At 35.4% G+C, this 20,908-nt stretch overlaps 1 protein-coding gene across 4 annotated transcripts in view; it reads right to left on the bottom strand.

The window, feature by feature from the left end:
- Positions 1–1,806: 1,806 nt before the first annotated feature.
- Positions 1,807–20,908, bottom strand: part of LOC105492191 (ATP binding cassette subfamily C member 9) — a 140,633-nt gene continuing 121,531 nt past the window's right edge. For 3 of the 4 annotated variants that reach the window (XM_071072073.1, XM_071072076.1, XM_071072074.1), the window contains 8 exons: positions 20,406–20,536; positions 19,265–19,343; positions 16,691–16,799; positions 14,183–14,286; positions 10,444–10,577; positions 9,088–9,150; positions 8,231–8,406; positions 4,480–4,568 (listed from right to left, as the gene is read on the bottom strand). In XM_071072073.1, coding sequence (XP_070928174.1) covers positions 8,269–8,406; positions 9,088–9,150; positions 10,444–10,577; positions 14,183–14,286; positions 16,691–16,799; positions 19,265–19,343; positions 20,406–20,536 — 758 coding nt within the window. In that variant the 3' untranslated portion in view covers positions 4,480–4,568; positions 8,231–8,268. Of the gene's footprint in view, positions 4,569–8,230; positions 8,407–9,087; positions 9,151–10,443; positions 10,578–14,182; positions 14,287–16,690; positions 16,800–19,264; positions 19,344–20,405; positions 20,537–20,908 lie in introns of all 4 variants that reach the window. The other variant, XM_071072075.1, reaches the window with a different exon arrangement.

Raw genomic sequence — 20,908 nt, 5'->3', positions numbered from 1 at the left:
AGGCACCAATAGGGTATAAGAAAAAACTCCTGTAGCTAGCTTGGTGTCTGCCCAAACGGCCGCCCAGTTTTGTGCTTGAAACCCAGGGCCCTGGTGGTGTAGGCACCTGAGAGAATCTCCTGGTCTGAGGGTTGCAAAGACCATGGAAAAAGCGTAGTATATGGGCCTGAGTGCACTATCCCTCACGGCATGGTCCCTAGTGGCTTCCCTTGGCTGGGGAGGGAGTTCCCCCACCCCTTGAGCTTCCCTGGTGAGGTGACGCCCCACGCTTCTTTGGCCCGCCCTCTGTGGGCTGCACCCACTGTCTAACTAGTCTCAATGAGATGAGCTGGGAACTTCAGTTGGAAATGCAGAAATCATCCCCCTTCTGCCCTGATCTCGCTGAGAAATGCAGACCGGAGCTGTTTCTGTTTGGCCATCTTGCCAGCCACCAAGCTACTTGTTTTACACAGTGGGCAGATTAGCAAAAATAATGGCCTGAAAATGAAACTCTTTGTCATGAATATGGAGTGTGTAATTGGTGATGGTCTGTGATGGTTGGTGGCACTGAGTCTTACAGTCCATTCCTTTTTGAGGTAATTAACTTATTTAGCCAGATATGGCTCCCTTTATCTTTGTCATTTTAGAAGTAGGGCACTGGTGACCATAGTGTGACTGGCTAAGGGCAATTTGCTACTGTCCATAGAAAAAGGAATAACTTAAATCCCATTTATGAGATATGTAGAATGAATATGTCAACCTTCATGTACCAGCAATGATGACACTTGAGAAAAAACATAAGATGGGAAGGAGAATAATCATCACAGATAATTTACCTTCCTTCCGTATTGTGAAACATCAATAGTGAAATCTCAAATTGGTCACATGCACATACAATTAATGTTTGAAACACTTTGCATCTTTGAGAAAAAAGTTTTATCTTCAGATCCTTTGTTGCTGATTACACAACAAAACTAAAGAAAATAAGGTTTTGAGTCCCTGTTGATAACTTCTCAGCTAAGATACAGTTCGTTAAACAATGTTTCCTTTATGATGAACTAAGGCAATTGATTCAGTGACACCAAGAGGCTTGTTTTAGCAATTCAGGATAAGCTAATATCAGCAGGGAAAGGAAGCATGTGAAAATCACCTTTAGTATTTTATGGTTCTATGTTCAGCACAACAAAGGGAAACTAGTGTAATGATTGATGTAGCTCAGTGATTCCCAAACTTGGTTAATTATGAATATCATTTGGCAGCACTTACTAGAAGTATCGATACAAGCTCTTTCACTGGAGAATTTGGTCCAGGTGAATCCTGTTAATACTTGAGATAATGTGATATGCATCATATGTAGTTACTAAAGAACAAATTAAACATAAGGTATAGGATACATCCCCTTGGCTATTGATTCTTATGCCAAATGGCTAAGATTAGAAGACTGCATCTAACTTTGAATAATGAGCCAATAAGGGAATTATCATAGCACTATAAATCACAGACCTTCAAAGAATGTGTTACAAAATAAATGATAAAAGATATATTGGAAGACAACCATAAAAATTGATCAATAAACCTTGGGATGAAGTCCAGACATCTGATTATTTAAATAAAGATATATTTAAAAAATTAATATAGCTGTTTCACTTAATGGAAACTTCTCTGGAGCCTATATACAAAAGTAAGAAAGTGCATGACCCTGGCAAATGTGAAACAGGATTATCAAAGCAGGGCTAGGTATTGTCTCTAAATTGGCATTGATTTCCATCTATTGACCAGTCCTGGCTGCTGCTCAGTGGAACGTTAAGTGAAAAAATAATCACCCTCTTTAAGCAAATAGAAGAGTAATTTATTATAATAGTAGTCCAATATGTTTTTATATATTGTAGAGAATAAACACATTTATTGTAGAGAACAAATACATTTTATATATTGTAGAGAATAAATAGAATAAACACAACACAGAAAAGGAAAGAGAATAACCTATAGTTATAGGCACATGACAGTAAAACTAATCAGTGAATCAATCAGCCCTACTGTGGGTTAGGCACTTGTATTAAATTCCAAGGGCACAATGGCAAACAAGACATGGTCCCGAATCTCAGGTATCAGTTACTTAGAGGGTCTTCTGGTATCTAATCTAGAACTGAGTAGACTTTTAAATGGATCATGAGTAAGAGTACAAAAATAGATGGTGCACAATTGTTTATACAAAGTCTTTTCCCTGTCAATGACATAAGTAACCCTGGTATTTTAATATAATGCTTTATGCATTTATTTGCTTCTTATATGTATTAAGGAATTATGATTTAAAAATTGATTTGACTAATTAAATATAAAATTTATAAATGTAAAATCTGATTTAGTTAAGGTGGTCATCTTTTACAGATATGTACCTATGTAGTCAAATATTATTTCAAGATGAATCTTTTTATATTCAATAGATAATATGTATAATAAGTGGTTAATCAATGAAAAACATTATCCCTGACCTTATTTAGTCAATTTAGTTTTGTAAACAATTAGACATTTACTCGACTTAAGTAACTAAAAGTTACGAGGGGACCAGCAACCACTTGGCTGTAAGAACGGTAAATGTGATCTTTAGTTTAGTGTAACTAGATAGGCTTCTACTGATGTTGCTTGTACAGCAATATACTTAGAAAATATCATTAAAAGATTACTTCCATGGGTAAAAAACCATTTCTCTATGAGAATGAATGATAACTTGCTAACAAGCAATATGCATATTCAGCCCTACAAAATATTTAAATGCCAAACATTTTAGGAGAGTGGTTGAATTTTTAGAATGTATTTTCAAGACGTAATTAATAAGTACCAATTCTATTCTGTTTAGCTTTAGGAAAACAAGGTTATTTTCTTCCAATGAAGTTTTCTGAACACAACAAAAGGTTACAATTTAAGCTAAATATCATGGACCATTTTTGTCCATCCTTGTGGAACTCATTTTTTGTAAATATAAAGATTCAATATTCAGGTGAGGACACATATTCTGGATACACAACTATTACAGATTTTCCAAGAGCGAATACACCATACAATAAACAGAACATAATAACTATAGGAAAGCAGCATAATTTCTCTTAATTCATCAATTTTATAACTCTTCACAATCTTACAATGCATTCAGATCTTCATATGAAAATGAAATCAATGATATTGACACTGGACGAGCACAGAATGGTAGAAACTGGTTGCTCACATGACAATGAAGGTAACTTTCAGTATGTCTGAATTTATTAATTTTCATTTAAGCAAACCTAATACTAATATTCCATCATTTTTTGATACACTGTTTACATGCTCATTAAAATTATAATAACATTTTTGGTATTTTTTATATGTACATTAAAATTAGAGCAGGAGCAAATGATCATGTGTGACACCATTGGGTGTCTAGAAGAGGTAAACTTTTCCAGCCAGAAATAGATACTTGTTATATATATAACTTCAAAGTCTAAGATATTTCCAGCCTGCCATTGGACTGTTTCATATGAAATATCTGACACCTGAGAGGAATGTTCACCTGCCATTATTAGCAGTGCCAAATGAAGTCACTTGTCTGTGTAAATCTTGAGTAATGTGGCATGTTAGGGCTCAAGATCATAACCAGAGCTAATCATTAAACTATAGAAAGTTTAGCTGGCCTGCCACTGAAAGACTGAACCTAATCACTCTTTGAACTTCAGTCTGGAAAAGGCACATTATGACTGATTTCTTAAGAATTCTCTCTTTACAGGACAGGAAAAAATGAAAATTTGAGTATGGTTTTTAAAATATCCAAACTCTTCATGATCTTTCTGGCTAAGGCTTTGGCTTTATAGAATAAGTATAAATGTGATAACTTCTTGGTGACAAGAAACAAGAGGGAAAAAAAAGGCTCCTAAGAAAAATAGGTATTATTAATGTTAATGAATACAATAACTTGCTTACAAGCAATATGCATAATAAATTCTCATAAAGTAGATATTGAGTTTGAGAGTTCATTAGAAAACATGTCCTTTTTTATTCTCTTCCAATAACCCCTAGAGACTCAAACAATAAGGAAAATATATTCTTACAAACAAGAGTATAGTAATACTGATTACTCATTGAAACTTCCATGCCTGAGAGATATTTACCAGACTTAAAGTTACGAGAAAACTTTAGCTATTGATTTACCACTTAAAGTAGCTTACATGTTTTAATACAACCTAGTTATTCTTAAAGGTAGAGTGGCTTGATCACTATAAAAACATCAATAATGAACATATTATGCAATAATACCTTGAAAAACTGTTTTAAAAAACAGGAAAAATAAATGTCAACTTCTTGTGCAAAAATCTGTAAAAGTTTAAGATGCCACTTAGAGGTCAAGCCGATGATCCATTAACGTTAATTAGGTTATGACTGCATTATTTTAAATACATGTATTATTTTAAGACATTCCTTCACATGTCTGCTCGAACAAAAGAAGCAAATACTCCATCTTCCTGAGCCAAGAGGCTTTCTGGAGTGTCATATTCTAAAATATTTCCTCGCTTCATCACAATAACCAGGTCTGCCGTGAGAATAGTGTGTACTCGATGCTGTGAGTGGAAAGAATACACGTATTTGTTATACATTTCAGGGCACAAGCCAAAACAATGGAATATGTATATTTCACGAATTATTCTGGGACATTTGTTTATCTTGGTGAGTGACGAGATGTAGGGATCACAGACACCTCCCCTTTTGTCCTTATTTAAATTATCATTTATTTACATACTTTTAAGCAATGGCCAACATGGCTGGGTTTTCTATGGGCTGTACTAACTTGAGTGTAGCTAATATATCAGCATCATCATTTCATGAAACCTTCAGTTTAAGTAGGATAAAAATGTTTATCAAGTAATTAAATTAAGAGAAGTCATTGTAAACCCGTTGGGTTATAATGTCAACAATAATTATCTCTTGTGTAGAGTCACTAATTCTTTGGGCTATAACACAATTTGAAGAACCCTGGAAAGTGGTTCAGTTCCGGGATGACAATTTGGGGAAGTCCATTCTGGCATGCAGTAATAGAATGGATTATCCAGGCCTTTAGACATGCAGTCTCAGTCTTTGGAGATCACTACCACTGACCCACTCCTTCTCTCCACATGATGCCCTTCGGATTAATTAGTAACTAACAACGACAAAAGCAACCACTTTCTGAGCATATGCCATATATTAAGTGCTCCACACACATTCTTGTGAATCATTAGAACATTCCTCAGCTGTGGGTGTTATCTCTCTCCACTTTATAGGGGAGACCATTCACAGAGATAAAGCAAAACCAGGAGATCACATAGATAATAAGTAGCAGAACCAGTGTGAAAATTAGGTTTACCAATTTCAAAATGTGAGATATTTCCATCCTGTCATCTAACTGTTTCATAAGGCTCTCTGATACCTTAGAGGAGCATTCACCTGCCATGTCAGTGTTATGGTTAAGAGAACAGGCTCTGAAGATAAATAGGCCTTGTGTATTTTGGCTTTACCACCTGTTAGTTGTGCAATCTTGAGCAATATACTTAACATTGTATAGTTCCAGTTTCACATCTGTAAAATTATGGTAATAATACCTGCCTCAGAGAAGGGTGATAAGGTTCAAATGAGATAATTCATGTAAAAAAATTCAGCACTTTGTCTGACATATACAAACAAATAATAAATGTCAACTACTATTATTTTTTATGTTTATAAATTAGAAAGGAAAAATCTGTGTGCTGGGCTTTTACTCTTGCTAAGATCAGTATTGTTCAATAGAAATATAATGGGAGCCACAGGTAATTTTAAATTTTCTAGGAGCTACATTTTCAAAGTAGAAATAAACAAATGAAAGCAACTTTAATACATTTTAACCCAATCTATTCAGATGTTGTCATTTCAATATGTAACCAACATAAAAATGATTCATGAGAACTTTTACATGCTTCTATTAGTATTAAGTCTTTGAAATCCAGTATATATTTTACACTTATGACACTTCTCAGTTCGAACTATCTACATTTCAACTAATAGCCACATGTGGCCAGGGACTACCATACTGAACCTGAACTATGCAGGTCAAAATATTAGTGTGCTGATGGGAGTCCCTGTCCAGAGTTCTAAACCTAGAAATGCCATCTGTTTAGCTGATACACAGTCTTCCAAAGTGCTTCTCTGAACAATCCAAAGTCCTACCTAAAACCATCCCCAGAGTTGAGAGCGTACATTCTGCCCTGGGCCATCTAGGTGGGGTGCGCTCAGTGTTTATGCTTTCAGAAAAGCCAGCAGTTATAGCTGTGGCTCATGACTTGAAGGAAAAGAAAACATATACAGAATGTGATAATGATGCCAGCTTAGAACATGTGCCAGTTTTCAACACCCATGACAAGCCTATCATTTGCTGAATATTGGTAACAAATGATGTGTTAGGTTGGTGCAAAAGTAATCGTGGTCTTTGCCATTACTTTTAATGTCAAAGACCACGATTACTTTTGCACCAACCTAATACACTGAGGAATTAACAAGATTTTGAAGGCTAACATTTATTTATCTTTGAGAAAGGACCAGAGCCATTTGCACACCCATGCGTTTAGAAAAGAAACTTAACAAGCTATCCAATAATATCTGCTGTGCGTTTTCCCTCCAGAAAAATATTAGCTGTTCAATAGCCATATCATAGATGTCTAAAAAAAGAATTTGGCCTCTAAACCCATAAATATAATATTATAAACAAGGCATTGATATTCTAAAATAATATTTACTGGAAGAAAATAAAAATAAAAACATTGAAAAATCTTGACCAACAGAAATAAATATAGTTGGTTTTTATTCCATTAATTCAAATAATTGTTCCTTGACAAAGTGTGATGTCAATTCTAATCGTATTGATAAAATTTTCAAAATGTTCCAGATAAATTAATGGTGTAATCACTTTCAGAAATAAATACCACGGACTATTTTGGTGTGTGAGTGCTTCCTTTTAGAAGCTGGAGAAAATTATCTTTTTAAGGCATTCCACAATTTTAGTGGCAGCTACCAAAGTAATAAGCTCTTAGGCAGGGAAGGAAAAACAGTTGATTTTAAGAGTTTAAGTTAATTCTACAAGGAGTCTACCACAAGCATGATGGTGCTCTCCCTTTTGTGGGCCTGTTATGAGGAGTTGGTCCTCTACAAAATCTTACAGTGATTCTTCCTTGATAGCTTCATGTGTATTAGGGGCGGGTGAGAGCAGGGAATTCTAGGTATCCTAGTGGCCACCTTCACATGAGTGGTTTTGAAATGAAGAATGAGTGAAAGAAATATAAGTCTATAGAAAAGTATTCAGTGAATGTAGGAGAAATTAGGTAAGAGGTAACCTAATTAGGAAACCTAGCATTTTGTTAAAAATACAAATTTTGCTCAAGTAATCTTCCAGATATAGACTAAACAGAACCATCCAACAATGCCATGCTTCATGCAGAGTAGGAAAAATTCATCTTTTGAATAGGCAATGGTCTGTTTTCTCTCCCTCTCTCCACCCGTTTTGGGGCAGCAGGAAGTTATTTCTCTTCCAAAATATCTCCCTACCTTTTTCCAGTAAGGAAATTCTTGAAAATACTGAATAATTATTTTTAAAGTTAACCAATTCTACCCCTTAAATCATTCACACCTTAATATCAATGAGTTAATTGAGTGACTCTCCTCCAGGAAAGAGGAACCACAAAATTCACTGGAAAAATTCGAGAAAGTAGATTTTTCTTTACTTAGGCAGTTTGCAGGAAATAGGGCCCTGATGCAACATCATTTCCTGCCATCTTGACAAAAGCTGCACTCCAAAGGGTTCTGTTTCTCCCATGCATCATCCAAGGAAGTAGAAGCATAGCAAGCACTCCATACACCACTCCCATTACTCACGAATGAAACTCAAGTAACTATTTAAATGAAACAATGCATCCTCCAGGGCAGGTAAGAAATGTGTATGGCATTTTTATGGATGCTTATAAAAACATCCCTAAGGACTAGTGAAATTGGTCCTTAGAATAAGAGGTAAATTCAGTTCATAGGCTTCATAAATACTCTCTTTTGCATGTATATATTTGAAAACACATGCATGAGCTCCATTCGGTACTGAGCATGACGAAAGCACTTGGTTGAGCTGATTTTGTAATAACACCCTGCAGTTAGTTCCCTCATCCCAGCCCTCCCCTTTATTCACAGCATTAGCCATGCCTTACTGAGGGGATACTGCTAAGATAACTACCGGAGAATGACAGACTTGGCGCAATAGATCACGATGGTCTACTTGTTGGTCATCACCAAAGTGGAAAAGAGGCCATTCTTGTGGGCGAGTAAATTTGGAGCAGTATCACACTCCACTAAAATACCCTCAGAAAAGACTAAAACAAGGCCTGCATCCAAAATAGAAGAGACACGGTGCTGGAGAGAAAAATAGAAGAGAAGAGAATCAGCAGAAGAATAAATGTCCAAGTGACTCATTAAAAAAAAATAGTTTTTATTAAGCAGGAAGACTAAGTATGAGCAAGAATCCACTTGCAAAGAGGAAAAGACAGAAAACTGTGGACTATTGTAAGTCAGCTATAATGTGAATTACAAATATTTAAGCACTTCTTCTATTTAATTGGTGCTATCTAAAATAGAAAAAATTACCTGCCCCTATTGTGAGATATGTCTATTTTTTAATAGATTAATGAATGGAAACATAGAAATTAGGTATAGATAGTAGCAGAATAAGCAATCCAATTTAGGAATTTGCTTTCTGAAACTGCTCATCAGACTATCAGATTATAGAAAAGAGAATTATTCTATATGAACTACCATTTTATCTGGTAAACAAGCAGAGGCCATGACCTGCTGGAATCCTTAGATTTAGAATGTCCTATCATTGTCGCTTAAGGAAGTCAGTTAGGTAGAGCAGACAGTTTGGGAAAGAACAATGCTTTCAAAACATCTTCTTTTTCTTTTTTTTTTGCACAGATACAGAAACATTAGCAGAGAAATACATAATTCGACACAAGTATATTTTGCTAAAACGTAAAGATGATAACATGTTAGAACCAAAACCAAAGAGGTGTACCAACTCTGTCTTCTCATACTTACAGCTATTGTCACCACAGTCCGGTCTGCAAAAGCTGTCATTACTACTTTTTGCAAAATATTCTCCTGCAAAAAATAAATAAATAAATAAAAATAAATAAAGTGTAAATTTTCTCTGAATGACTTTGTCATCATAATATTTTACCCCAAGGACAATATTCCACTGAATCACTTGTGAGCATTCTCAATCCCTCATTTTTCTGTGGAAGTCATAAAAACGGGCAGTCCCCAGCAGCAGGTTCATGCTGGATTCTGTACGTGTCTTCAAAACACAAATGAAAGTCAGTCACTGATCAGCCGGAAGTGGGTAATAGATTTATGTCCAGGAAACACAAAGAAGAAAATGAAATTAAATGGGTATCAAAATGCTCACTTGAGTTATACCACAGAAAGTATGTATTCGAAACCAGCAAAATTCTGTAATGATGTTAAGCTTTGAGTCAGAAAAGAAAAACTAAAATTGATGTCACAAATTTGGACTTTGACACATAAATGAACATTCTAGGAAGAAACTCTTTTTATACCCACCACAAAGCACTGTTATAATTATATTTTAAAGACTGTTCTGGGTACAGATTCCATCTCTGTCCTAGAGGAAATCTTGGTTGAATTTTTAGAGTGAAGGAATTCTTTCAATCATTGAATTCACACTCTCTCTCTTTTCTGTTGAGGCAGTATTACCCTTATGATAACCCTCATGTGTCTTTTCTGACGTCAAATTTTAATATCAAGTTAACTTTCAAAAGAACATTAATTGCTAGCTCATATGCAGTTTGTGATTTAATGTAACATTTTACCTACTCAATCACAGCCTTCTGGACAGATCTTTCTTGGATACATTTGACAATTTCAAAAAATATATTTCAAAAGGCAAAATTTATGGCTTTCTACCATAAACACATAGAGAAGGCCATTGTTAATTCTAGCCATTATTAATCCCAGTGAATCATTCTTCTTCAAATTGCTTTAGGAAATAATGAGTGGTGTTGGTTATCAATAGATTCTATTAAACAGAGATTTTCACACTGCATTTCAGAACTTTTATGGCATAGTACTTGAATATAGTACAGTACCTCTCATCAACTAAGCCCTGGAAATTTACTATTCTGAAAAATTTTCAAAAAGTTGTGGCAACTTTATTTTATGTTTATTGGTAATAGGAATGCCTTTAAACCATATGTCAGGTCCTATTTATTGTAATTCTCAATGTGCTATCATCAGTTCATCAAGGAGATGATTGAGCAGATTCTCAAAACAATAGTACTGAGGATTCAGAACCCATTCAGGAAATAATAAATTGTAATTTTCATGCACATTTCTCTAATTCGTCAATTTTAAAAGCTTAGATAATGCACTCACTGTGGCCATGTCAATGGAAGCTGTTGCCTCATCCATAATAAGAATGCTGCTTTTGCGGACAAAGGCCCTGGCAAGGCAAAATAGCTGTCTCTGTCCAACACTAAAATTCTCCCCACCTTCAGTGACAACCGCATCTAAATCAGAGAAAGAAGCAAGGATTTCACTAAAGAAATGCTACTAACATTTTCCTTGGGCAAAATCATGAAAAACACATTACGCTGTATGACAGCATGATGGATATCACTTAGTGCTGGTACAAGGACTTCAGACTGGAACACAAAGAGGAACTCCGCTTGAGAAAATGAAGATGTTCCTAAATCATCTCATTTATGACAATAGGTAGTGAATTACCTCTGATAGTAGGATATAAAACATTCTGACGACAGAAAGACCTTGGGAATTACTTAATTGTTTAATACCGTTCTCTAAGGGGATTACTTAACATAATTACCTAAGGTCCAGAGAGATGAAATGGCTTGCCCAAAGTCACATTTAGCTCACTTGATAAGATACAGAATATTCTCAACTCTAATTCCACTTCTCTTTTAATTATACCATCTTTCTGAACTGTAAGTACCAAGTGGATAAGGACTGGGCTTGTTGTTTGTCAGTATGTCCCTAGTACTATGACATCTTACACAGGAGCTGAATAACACACTGTTGTATGGATAAATGAATGATATGTCCTCATTATCCTTTTCTTTTTTTTTTTTTGGTTTCCATCTACATTTCACAAACTGTACTATTGTGAGTTTAAGATAAATTCTGTTTCCAAATGTCTTTTTTATTAGAATTCAAACACCTTTTCCTAATGGCCTGGGGAAAATTTCTATTGATGATATTCTAATGGTATCAAAGTCTTATAATTTGTCATGATTGGAAAATAGGTATTTATTCTCCAAATTCTAACTTACATATAAGAGGATGCTGGAGATAAGGAATGTTTCCATTAAAGCTGGCCTGAACCAAATCTTCATTAAGCAATTGGTCATCTTTACTAAGATGATGAGCACAATATTCATCAGTTACATAATGTAAATACAATCCCCTGTTGCCTGTGCTGTACCATAACCCCAAAACACTATGCCCACAATTCTAAACAGGTGCATGCAGCTCTCATGTTAATGAAGAGGACTAGAAAGATGCAATTGTCTGTCTTTCCAAATATTAGTGGTGAGAGAGGGGATCTCTAAATGCCAAGAGAGAAAGTTTTATAAGCATGTATTAATTTCTCAAGTAGACTTGCTGGGTTTTCCACAGGAGACATCAAAAAAACTATTATGGGAGCCAGGCATAGTGGGGCACCTATAATTCCAGCTACTCAGGAGGATATTTGACCCCTGGGATTAGAGGATGTAATATGCGATGATCATGCCTGTTAATGGCCACTGCACTCAAGTCTGGGTAACATAGCGAGAACTTGTCTCAAAAAAAGAAAAAATCATTACGGAAAGTTCATCCAGAGTTCTGGAATTACTTTCACAACCTGACCCTGGCAAGTCAATAAAACATTCCTTAAAGACATGCTGTCTTACTTTTTGGTTGTGGCACACTTTCTCCTTGAAACTTAATTAAAATAATAAAATGTAGTGTTTTGAGTTGGCCCTCCTTTTCAAATAAACTAATGGATAAACATAATTTTATTTTATAGGTTGATTTTTAAAAAACTAGATGTCAAATAACACAATTTGGCAACTATATGTTATATATTAAATTTAGAGTATCAATCAATCAACTATTATCTTTTCTAGTGCTTTCTTAGAAGATATTAAAGAAGCAGAAGTCAAAAATTATACATGTTCCTTTTAATGAGTTAAAGACAGTATGAACTCTGTGGTTTCAGTAATCACATTGTTCTTTCATTCTGTCATCATTTATTTGTCAGACATTGTACAACCTCTAGGACTGAATTTTTGTCAGTGATTGAGTACATGTTGTGTTCTTTACACAAGTGTTTAAAACTGATACTACCTCAAGACAATACAAAACAATGTCTTAAAACACAAAGAACCCCATCAAAAAGTGGGCAAAGGATATGAACAGACACTTCTCAAAAGAAGACATTCATACAGCCAACAGACACATGAAAAAATGCTCATCATCACTTGCCATCAGAGAAATGCCAATCAAAACCACAATGAGATACCATCTCACACCAGTTAGAATGGTAATCATTAAAATATCAGGAAACAACAGGTGATGGAGAGGATGTGGAGAAATAGGAACACTTTTCACTGTTGGTGGGACTGTATACTAGTTCAACCATTGTGGAAAACAGTGTGGCGATTCTTCAAGGATCTAGAACTAGAAATACCATTTGACCCAGCTATCTCATTACTGGGGACATACCCAAAGGATTATAAGTCATGCTGCTATAAATACACATGCACACATATGTTTATTGCAGCACTATTCACAATAGCAAAGACTTGGAATCCAGCCAAATGTCTATCAGTGACAGACTGGATTAAGAAAATGTGGCACATACACACCATGGAATACTATGCAGCCATAAAAAAGGATGAGTTCGTGTCCTTTGTAGGGACATGGATGCAGCTGGAAACCATCATTCTCAGCAAACTATTGCAAGAACAGAAAACAAAATACCGCATGTTCTCACTTATAGGTGGGAATTGAACAATGAGATCACTTGGACACAGGAAGGGGAACATCACACACTGGGTCCTATTGTGGGGAGGGGATAGTGGGGAGAGAGAGCATTAGGAGATTTACCTAATGTAAATGATGAGTTAATGGGTGCAGCACACCAACATGGCACATGTATACATATGTAACAAACCTGCACGTTGTGCACATGTACCCTAGAACTTAAAGTATAAAAATAAAAAATAAAAAATAAAAAAATAAAAAATACCCAACACTACAAAGTAACTTAGTTTAAAATAAAATAAAAATTTTTGAAATCAGACCTAATCAAATTTATATATCTCATATTTTCTTTCAAAATTTTGACCAAGATATCAATTAATAAATCCACTTTGAAAGACATTTGAAGGTATAAATGTTTGTTCATGTGATAAAATTGTGTCATTGATATAACATTACTATTCCTTTAAAGATTTTTATGTTCTGAAAAATATCTACTCTTAGTCTATAATTGAGCAAAAGGATTACTGTTTTGAAAGACTTAAAAAAATGCTTAGCTATTTTTTAGCTAAGAAAAAAGATTCCTTTTTCAGTAAATGGATAAAGCTGAAAAATAATAAATTAATAAAATGTTTTAAATAAAAAAACCAAAGAAAATTATGTTATATAAATAAAAGGAATTTTCCCTCCTGGCAGCAGAGAAAATGGCTACTAATGTGGCAAAACTGCCTTTTCCTAAATGGTGCCAAACTTAAACCTAACAGCTCCTGCAATCCTCCCATTCATTTCCTGATGGTAGGTGATCAGACAGGTCAACTGAGAAAGAATAACTACAGGGAAACATCCATTACAATGACCTGTACCCACCAATTGTGAAAAGATGGCAGAGGTAAATGTATTAATTGTAATATTTTGGAGTAGTCACATAGAACAGAATTTGTTATTGGGTTCACCCTCTTGTACCCCATGCAAAAACATTAGATTTTGAAATATTCTAATGACTTTTAGGGTGTTATTTTAAATATAAGGGGATTTAACACTAAAGTTATGTGATTATAGCATAAAATGTAGATAGACATATGTAGGATTAATGGCATATATAAAAAATAAATATACTATTTAGAAAACATACCTAGACCTCCTGGTAGAGATTTGACCATATTCTTCAGCTGAGCAATTTCTAAGGCTTCCCAGAGTCTGTCATCTGTGCATTTGCACTCTGGATCTAAATTAAATCTGAGGGAAAAATTAGTTAATTAGTCAATAACTCAAAATAGAGAAACTTATATGTATATTTGCTTATTGCTTTTCTTTCCTTACAATGTAAGTTTCATTTATTTTGGTCACTGCTGTATATTCAGCATCTAGAACAGTGCTCAGAGCAGTGCAAGCACTGAATTCATGCTTGATGAATGAATGCATAATCTTAATAGTATAAAAAATTGTCTTGATGATATCATTATAAAACTTTATGTACATTATATCATATTACCAAGTTTGTTACCTAGATCCATTGGCTCCAAACTATGCTTAGCATAACCCAAATAGTATCTAGCAAAATATTCCTGCAGGACTGATGCTACATACATACATCTCTATGGGAACATATGACACTATTTTAGATAAGCTGTGCTGCATCACCAACAATAGTAGTGTACTTGTCCATTCTCATGCTGCTATAAGGACATACTCGAGACTGGGTAATTTATAAAGAAAAGAGGTTTAATTGACTCACAGTTCTGCAGGGCTAGGGAGGTCTCAGGAAACTTACAGTCATGGTGGAAGGGGAAGCAAACATGTCCTTCTTCACATGGCGGCAGGAGAGAGAAGTGCTAAGCAAAGCGGAAAAGTCCCTTATAAAACCATCAGATCGCTGGGCGTGGTGGCTCATGCCTGTAATCCCAGCACTTTGGGAGGCCGAGGCAGGTGGATCACCTGAGGTCAGGAGTTTGAGACCAGCCTGACCAACATGGAGAAACCCTGTCTCTACTAAAAAAATACAAAATTAGCCAGGCATGGTGTTGCATGCCTGTAATCCCAGCTACTTGGGAGGCTGAGGCAGGAGAATCGCTTGAGCTGAGGAAGCGGAGGTTGCTGTGAGCTGAGATCATGCCATTGCACTCCAGCCTGGGCAACAAGAGTGAAACTCCGTCTCACCAAAAAAAAAAAAAAAAAAAAAAAAAAAAAAAAAAAAAAATTCAGATCTCACAAGAACTCACTCACTATTATGAGAACAGCATAACTGCCCCCATGATTCAATTACCTCCTACTGGGTCCCTCCCATGACACTTGAGGATTATGGGAACTACAATTCAAGATGAAGTTTTGGTGGGGACACAGCCAAACCATATCAAGTAGTATTCATAATAAATATATTTGGAGATATAAACTCACTATGGTATTGCTAAATTACTTGACACATCCAGAAGTTTTAAAGTAGTTTTATAACTAAATATCAGGCAATCTTACATACATTTTTCCTTTAAAATAAAGAGTAATTAGTAAAAGGAAGTGGCAAACACTTCTTTGTAATTAAGTAGATAGAGGTTAGGAGCAAGATAGAACAAAATATGATCAAATGAGAGATGTGATCTGGGGGACGATGCTGATATCAGTTTGCTCCAAATCTCACATGTCCAGGGAGGGACCTTGTGGGAGGTTATTACATCATAGGGGCATTTTACCCCATCCTGTTATCATGATAGTAAGTGGATTCTTATGAGATCTGATGGTTTTAAAGTGTGGCAGTTCCCCCTTCACTCTCCCTCTTTCCTGGCGTCATGAGAAGATGTGCCTTAGCTTCCCCTTTGCCTTCCGCCATGATTGTAAGTTTCCTGAGGCCTCCCCAGCCATGAAGAACTATGAGTCAATTATAACCTCTTTCCTTTATAAATTACCAGTCTCAGGTCATTCTTTACAGCAGTGTGAAAACAGACTAATACAGATGCCAACATGGACTTTGGAATCAGACAAACTGCAGTTGGAATAGCAGTTCTTCCACTTACTAGGTGTAGGAACTTGGTTTAAGTTATAGCTTCTTTGAGTTTCAAAACCCCCATCTGTAAAATGGGGATAATAAATACGTATCCTAGAGTAATGGTTGGAGAATTTAATCAAATAATATATTTAAAGCAGCTAGCAGATGATCGATATCCACCCCCGCTTTTTTTTTTTTTTTTTTTTTTGGTGGGAAACCCTGAACCAGGCATGAAGACTGTAGCAGCTTTATTCATAGCAATTTTGGCTGAAGTAAAATTGTAAGGGGTGGAGGGGTAGGTAAAGGGAATAACCAAAGTCAGAATATCTGCTGAGGTCAGGCCAGACACACAAGTTAGACTGGATATCTGTAAGATAGAACACCTTAAAAAAGTCTGCCAAGCATCACCGTTCTTAAGTATAGAGGAAAAAGTGGCTTTCATAGAATCAAACTGAAAGGGATGAAGATCTCCTGGAAACATAATTTTATAGGTTAATTTAGCAACTCGAGGCTTTTCCAGTCCAAATTGTTGGGTGGCATATTTGATTTTATTGTCTTGATATCGGTTCACTCAGACCTGAAAAATGACTCTGAGTAAAACCTTTCTATGAGTCAAAGGCTAAATCCCGAGGCACACAGATGTTTGCTAAATATGTTACCTACCTAATAGAACCACTGAATAGTATTGGATCCTGCAGAATGATTGAAAGTCTAGAACGTAGTGTGTGCAGTGGTAATTTGGAAATGTCTATCCCATCAATGACAATTTTTCCTGTTAAGGAGAAACAGAAGTTACAGATACATAGTAAAATCACAAGTAAAATAATATTTGTTTACAAATTGAAAGTTATTTCCTAGTTCAGGGTTGAAATTCAGGAGACCAACTTTTCCATTTAAGCATGTGGTCATTGCTCAAGTATCTAGAACTAGAAATACCATTTGACTCAGCAATCCCATTATTAGATATATACCCAAAGGATTATAAATCATTCTACTATAAAGACACATGCACGCATATATTTATCGCAGCACTATTCACAATAGCAAAGACTTAGAACCAACCCAAATGTCCATCAATGACAGACTGGATAAATAAAATATGGCACATACACACCATGGAATACTATGCAAACATCAAAAAGGATGAGTTCAGGTCCTTTGCAAGGACATGGATGAAGCTGGAAACCATCATCCTCAGCAAACTAACACAGGAACAGAAAACCAAACATCACATGTTCTCACTCATAAGTGGGAGTTGAACATGAGAACACATGGACACAGGGAGGGGAACATCACACACCGAGCCTGTTGGGGGGTGGGGGGTTAGGGGAGGGATAACATTAGGAGAAATATCTAATGTAGATGATGGGTTGATGGGCACAGCAAACAACCATGGCACATGTATACCTATGTAACAAACCCACACGTTCTGCACATGTACCCCAGAACTTAAAGTAAAATAAAAAAAATCATGTGTCTCTACATAATATACACATTTGGTGATGGTTTGTCTTTCTTACATATTTCTCCTAAAGGAATTCAGAGTTTTTATTCTGTTTATGTGATCATACCAACCAAAAAATACTTTTATCCCTTCCTGAGTCCTTTCCCTTCTAGTATTCCCTTTATCCTCCTTCCCACTTTATTTCTCTCCATGGGATTTATCAGAATCTGATATTCTATATACCTTTACTTATCTTTTTATTGTCTGTTCCCCAACTAGAATATAGGCTCTTTAAAAACCAGGATCTTTGTCATTCACTCCTGTATTGATTTAATAGTACAATGCATTACAAATAGAGAAGTACATTCTGTGATATGAATATCAAGTTTTAATAAATTTCTCCATACTGCATATGGACTTATAGAGATTTATGCAGTGTTGATGTTGTTTCTCCACCATGATATATGCAGTTAATCATACCACTTTTGTGCAGAGACCATATTGCCTTGTGAGATAAGATGCCAGGCTCAGAATGGCAGCTGCAGTCCTTTTACCAGATAGATTTAGAGTAGGCAAGATTAGCTTAACCTATGTCTTTCAGGAATAATAGATCAGAAATAACAAATTACGTATTAAAATCCTAATAGCCTACTGCTATTAAAAACAGAATAAATCATTGATAGTTCACATGGGACCTGAAATCATGTGTCTGGACTCACGAGGATCAGGCTAACCTAACATGATTGATCATAAACACAGTGTTTTAATGAAAAATGTCAATTGATTTTTGATCACTTAATTGCCTTAGAACTTTAATCCCACTGAAAGTCCTTAAAGTGTCTGTGCATTATTACTAGCTATGGAAAAAATAAGCTGCTCACCTCGTGAATCTAAACCCCACAGAAATTACATTTACTATAGTTCCATGTTGTTGTTCATAAACTGACCTCTTTTTCTCACAGAGCCGTTGTGTAGATTAAATTCAATAATACAAACTGTCAAGTACAATAAACATGCAAAGTACTATAATAATCATAATCATTACAGATAATAATAGTAAGCACTCCTTGTACTGTCAAGTACACTAAGTTTGGTCAAATTCATTGCTGGATCCTCTTTCATTCAAGATACTTTATGTGCTGGCCTATTTATAGGTCACTTGATAGACTAAATAATGGGACTTTTTTTTTTAAAAAAAAAGATTAAGTTATTTCTATGCTCCTGTGTATCATATTATTAATAATTTGGTGGATGAATGTGCATGTTTTGTGTATGCTGTTATCATGAGCTTTATCACTTTGCAGCAGAGGTTGCCTCCTCACAAAATGTTCAGTGTCATTAAGCCATGTTATTAAGCAGATGATGGTAAGAGTTACGTACCAAAATTTAAAATGCAGACTACTTATCTCCTTGTGCTTTTTTCCTTTGTTGGAAAGAGACATATGTTTAATCTAAAGGAAGCAAGACAGTTGTCCTCCCTCTTTCTTTCTCTTGAAATTCTACCTCCACCTACTGCTATTCAAAGTGGGTGGTCTTGTTTTCATTTTACCAAGTTTATTAAAATGCTTTAGCAATAACGTATAGACATGAGTTTAAGGCTCATCATTTTATTTCCCCAATTCTATGTCCTTTATTTACTTTTGAGCTGTTTATTTGGGATATCTGCCTTGAACCATGTGTAGAGCACAAAGTCCTTATAAATATTTGCTTTTTATTTCTGCAGGATTAGGTAAATTGATTTTTTTAAAGGAAAGCACCACATGGCCACTTAAAAAATTTAGTTAGCAACTCACCATCAAATATATCAACCATTCTGAAGAAAGCCAGAGATAACGATGATTTCCCACTGCCAGTGCGACCACATATGCCCACCTATGAAAACAGCTGTCACTCAGAGAGAAGAGGACTCAGACAAAGGACAGAAGATTAGCTTGTTTTATTTTTTAACTTAAGATATTATGATAAAACTGTAATTATGTTTAAATAATTACATTATAGTAATCATTTTTTCTTAGGTCTACATTATAAATTATTATCAAGATAAAAACAGGCTGGGCACAATAGCTCACACCTGTAAACCCAACACTTTGGGAGGCTGAGGTGTGTAGGTCACTTGAGGCCAGGAGTTCAAGACTAGCCTGGGCAACATTGTGAAAACCCATCTCTACAAGAAAATACACAAATTAGCTGGGTGTGGTAGTGTGTGCCTGTAGACCCAGCTACTTGGAAGGCTCAAGTGGGAGGATAGCTGGAGACCAGGAGGTCGAGGCTGCAGCGAGCTGTGATCATGCCACTGTGCTCCAGCCTGGGTGAAAGAACAAGACCCTGTCTCAAAAAATAAAAAATAAAAATATAAAAACAGTCTTCACCAAATCTTCAATGATTTCATTCTAATTATTTTTATTTCTATGTGATTGCCTTGCTTTTTCTTTGTGGCTTTTTTTTTTTTTTACATTTAATATATTGTTGGACTAACAAATAATGATTCCATATTATCTTAGAAGTGATAGTTTTATAACAAAAAGCAGAATGATTCCATTTTCTTCTGCCCACTTGTTCTTTTTATGATAACTAAAAGAAGTAATTTGGGGACTAGAGTTATTATGAATGCAAAGGTTCCCAAGGGGATGGCTATTTTGGCCAGGAGCCAGAAGATAGAAATTTTTAAAAACATGCCTATTGTTGACTTTTCTGATCTTCATGGGAGACTAGTGAATTACAATATGACTTGGAGAACATGTATTGTAGTCTGATCCTATCTCTCCCTTTTTTCTTTTATGCAGATAATTTGACCTACACCAAGTAGGGAATATTATGTGAGGCCAGTGAGAATATACTTACTTGGCTGGGAAGTATGAAGAGTTTAGGCAGTAAAAAAGCAGACTCCATCAGAGGTTTTACGTAGAGAACAAATAAAATGCAATGATTTCATACCTTTTGTCCAGGTTTGATGTAAGCTTTGACGTGCTTAAGAACAGGTTTCAGATTATTTTCATATCTGACACACAGATCATGTATCTTAATCTCCCCTTCTTGTGGCCAATGTTCTGGAACTTGAGAAGGATCTGGAGGATGGGGTGGGGAAATAGACAGATAGATAATAGGCAGATAGAGATTGATGTAGAAAGAAACGTATGCATACTTAAATACATTATACATACAGATTTTTTTTCTAAATTTAAAGTAATACTGAACCAAACTATGTGGCAGGATTTTTTTTTAAATTTAAATCACATTCAAATAAACACCATTTGGTTAAGCACTTTTAAGACAGTTTTTTCGTGTTTGTTTTTGGAGCCTTAACCATCATCACCTCTCCTTAGCATTTCGTCACTCAATTCTATTCAAACTGGACAGATAGTTCTTTTCTGAATTGATTTATTTGTTCAGTCAGTTGGTCATTAAACACTTACGTGCTTTAAATGTGAGAGGTGCTG

Source organism: Macaca nemestrina, chromosome 10 (assembly GCF_043159975.1).
Source record: "Macaca nemestrina isolate mMacNem1 chromosome 10, mMacNem.hap1, whole genome shotgun sequence".
In the NCBI taxonomy this organism is placed as follows: Eukaryota; Metazoa; Chordata; class Mammalia; order Primates; family Cercopithecidae; genus Macaca; species Macaca nemestrina.
Note: the sequence above shows the minus strand (reverse complement) of the source record. Positions and strands in the feature narration are given on the sequence as shown.